General features: G+C 48.2%; 1 protein-coding gene across 1 annotated transcript; it reads left to right on the top strand.

The window, feature by feature from the left end:
- Positions 1 to 100: 100 nt before the first annotated feature.
- On the top strand, positions 101 to 1,129 carry LOC101307405 (hyccin-like). Its single transcript, XM_004301515.1, has one exon. It carries the CDS (start codon positions 101 to 103, stop codon positions 1,127 to 1,129), a length of 1,029 nt encoding a protein of 342 aa, XP_004301563.1.
- Positions 1,130 to 1,966: the final 837 nt, after the last annotated feature.

Here is a 1,966-nt window from a genome sequence, read left to right as displayed (position 1 = left end):
CTCTCCGTCAATATCTTCCTTAATAATCTCTACATCGTAACTTCCCATTCGTTTCAAGAAACGTTCACTCTCATTTGGTGATATCTCTCTCAGTAATTCAATGTCTAATGAACCCTCCACCACCACCTCCTCCATTGCTGGAGACACCACCACGGCAACCACAGACGACACCATCCCTGAAGACACCACCAACACCAAACCCTCAACCTCATTAGACTCATCCTCGTCCTCCAAATCCCAATCAGCAGCCATCCAATCCCTCTCCGCCATCCTCCCCTCCTTGTCATCATCCTCCACCGCCCGCTCCCTCCTCCACGACCCCCAAACATCCTCCAAAATCTCCTCCCTCCTCAAACAACCCGACTCCGGCGCCGGCGACAACAACCTCTGCCGCTGGCTCTACGACACCTTCCAGTCCTCCGATCCCGACCTCCAGCTCCTCGTCCTCCGCTTCCTCCCCCTCGTCGCCGGCCTCTACCTCTCCCGTGTCCCCCTCCGCATCCCCCTCGCCGGCTTCGAGGCAGTCCTCTTGGCCCTCTATGCTCACGAGACTGCCTCCCGGGGCGGCCAGTCCGTCACCGTCAACGTCCCTGACTTGTCCCACACCAGCCTCTACCACCACGAAACCAAGACTGCCAACGCCGTAAAGAGCCACGCCACCGGGCTCAACCTGGCCGTGATATCACCCAGCTTGGAACCTCACGGCACCATCAGATCCACACGCAGGGCTAGGATCGTCGGCGTCGCACTGGAACTGTACTACACCAAAGTATATGAGATACCGGTCGAGTCCAAGATAGACTTCTGCGAGTTTTGTAAGGTTTGGGCGGGGGGTTACAGTAGTACTGAGGAGGAGGGGATGATGAGGAGGGTTTCGTTGCCATGCGAGCTGATGCAACCAGTTCTGAGGATTTTAGGGCACTGCCTCTTGTGCCCTAATCAGAACAAGAAGCTCACAGAGAAGGCCAGTGAAGCGTGTACGAGTTTATATGCCAGGTCCATGCATGACGTCAATCCCAAGGCAATTCTGGCTATTGGGAGTTTGGTTAGGCTAGCAGACTCCACGCCCAAGCAGGATGACCTTTTCGATCCAACTGACCTTCACAAATCTAGAGTCATCTCTCTCTAGGTAGCTACGTACCTAGCTTCAATGTTATATGCATAATCGTTGTATTCGTATCAAAATTAACACACAAGCTTATTATATATTTGGACTTTCAGCATATCCATTGCCCCGTTGTTGTGAACATGGGGTCTGTTTCTAATTTTTTTTTTTGGGAATGAATAACTTCATTGATTAAACATCAATAGCGGTAAAAAAATTATCATAATAAATAGTCAACTTGGCTTCTCTAGCTAGAGTATGTGCTACCATGTTACCTTCCCTCTTGACATGACAAAGAATGGCGAGAAACCCAAATCATAATGGTCCAGGGAATGACCTGTGACTGCATACACCAACTCTTGACAATCAGTTTCCATAATCAACGACACCAGGTGATCTGATAAGGCATATTCCAACCCCTTAATCAGTGTCTGAAGTTCTACATGTCGTATAGAGGCTACATGAGGTAAAGAATGTCGAATACCCCTAAGAAATGTTCCATTAGCATCCCGAAAAACACCTCCAACTCCCCTTAAACTATACGGGTTATCAAAAGCAGCATCAACATTAAGTTTAACCATTCCACTAAGAGGTTTCTGCCAATCAACTCTGGGCACCTGAATAGGCATATTATTACTGACATGGTGCCACACGGTATTCAGCATACCAACCTAGAATAGAAGGAACAACCTCAGATGCTGGTTTGGCCTCATTATCTCAAACCTTAGTATTACGGTTCATCCAAATAACCTAAATAATCATCAACACGGTAGCGAATGAAGTACTAGGTTGAGTAAAGGAAACTAATTTAACCGGTTTGCTACTGTAGAAGCTAATATATGACTTGGAAGGTTGGCTAGT

Source organism: Fragaria vesca, linkage group LG5 (assembly GCF_000184155.1).
Source record: "Fragaria vesca subsp. vesca linkage group LG5, FraVesHawaii_1.0, whole genome shotgun sequence".
Taxonomy (NCBI): Eukaryota; Viridiplantae; Streptophyta; class Magnoliopsida; order Rosales; family Rosaceae; genus Fragaria; species Fragaria vesca.
This window is presented reverse-complemented; position numbering and strand designations above follow the sequence as displayed.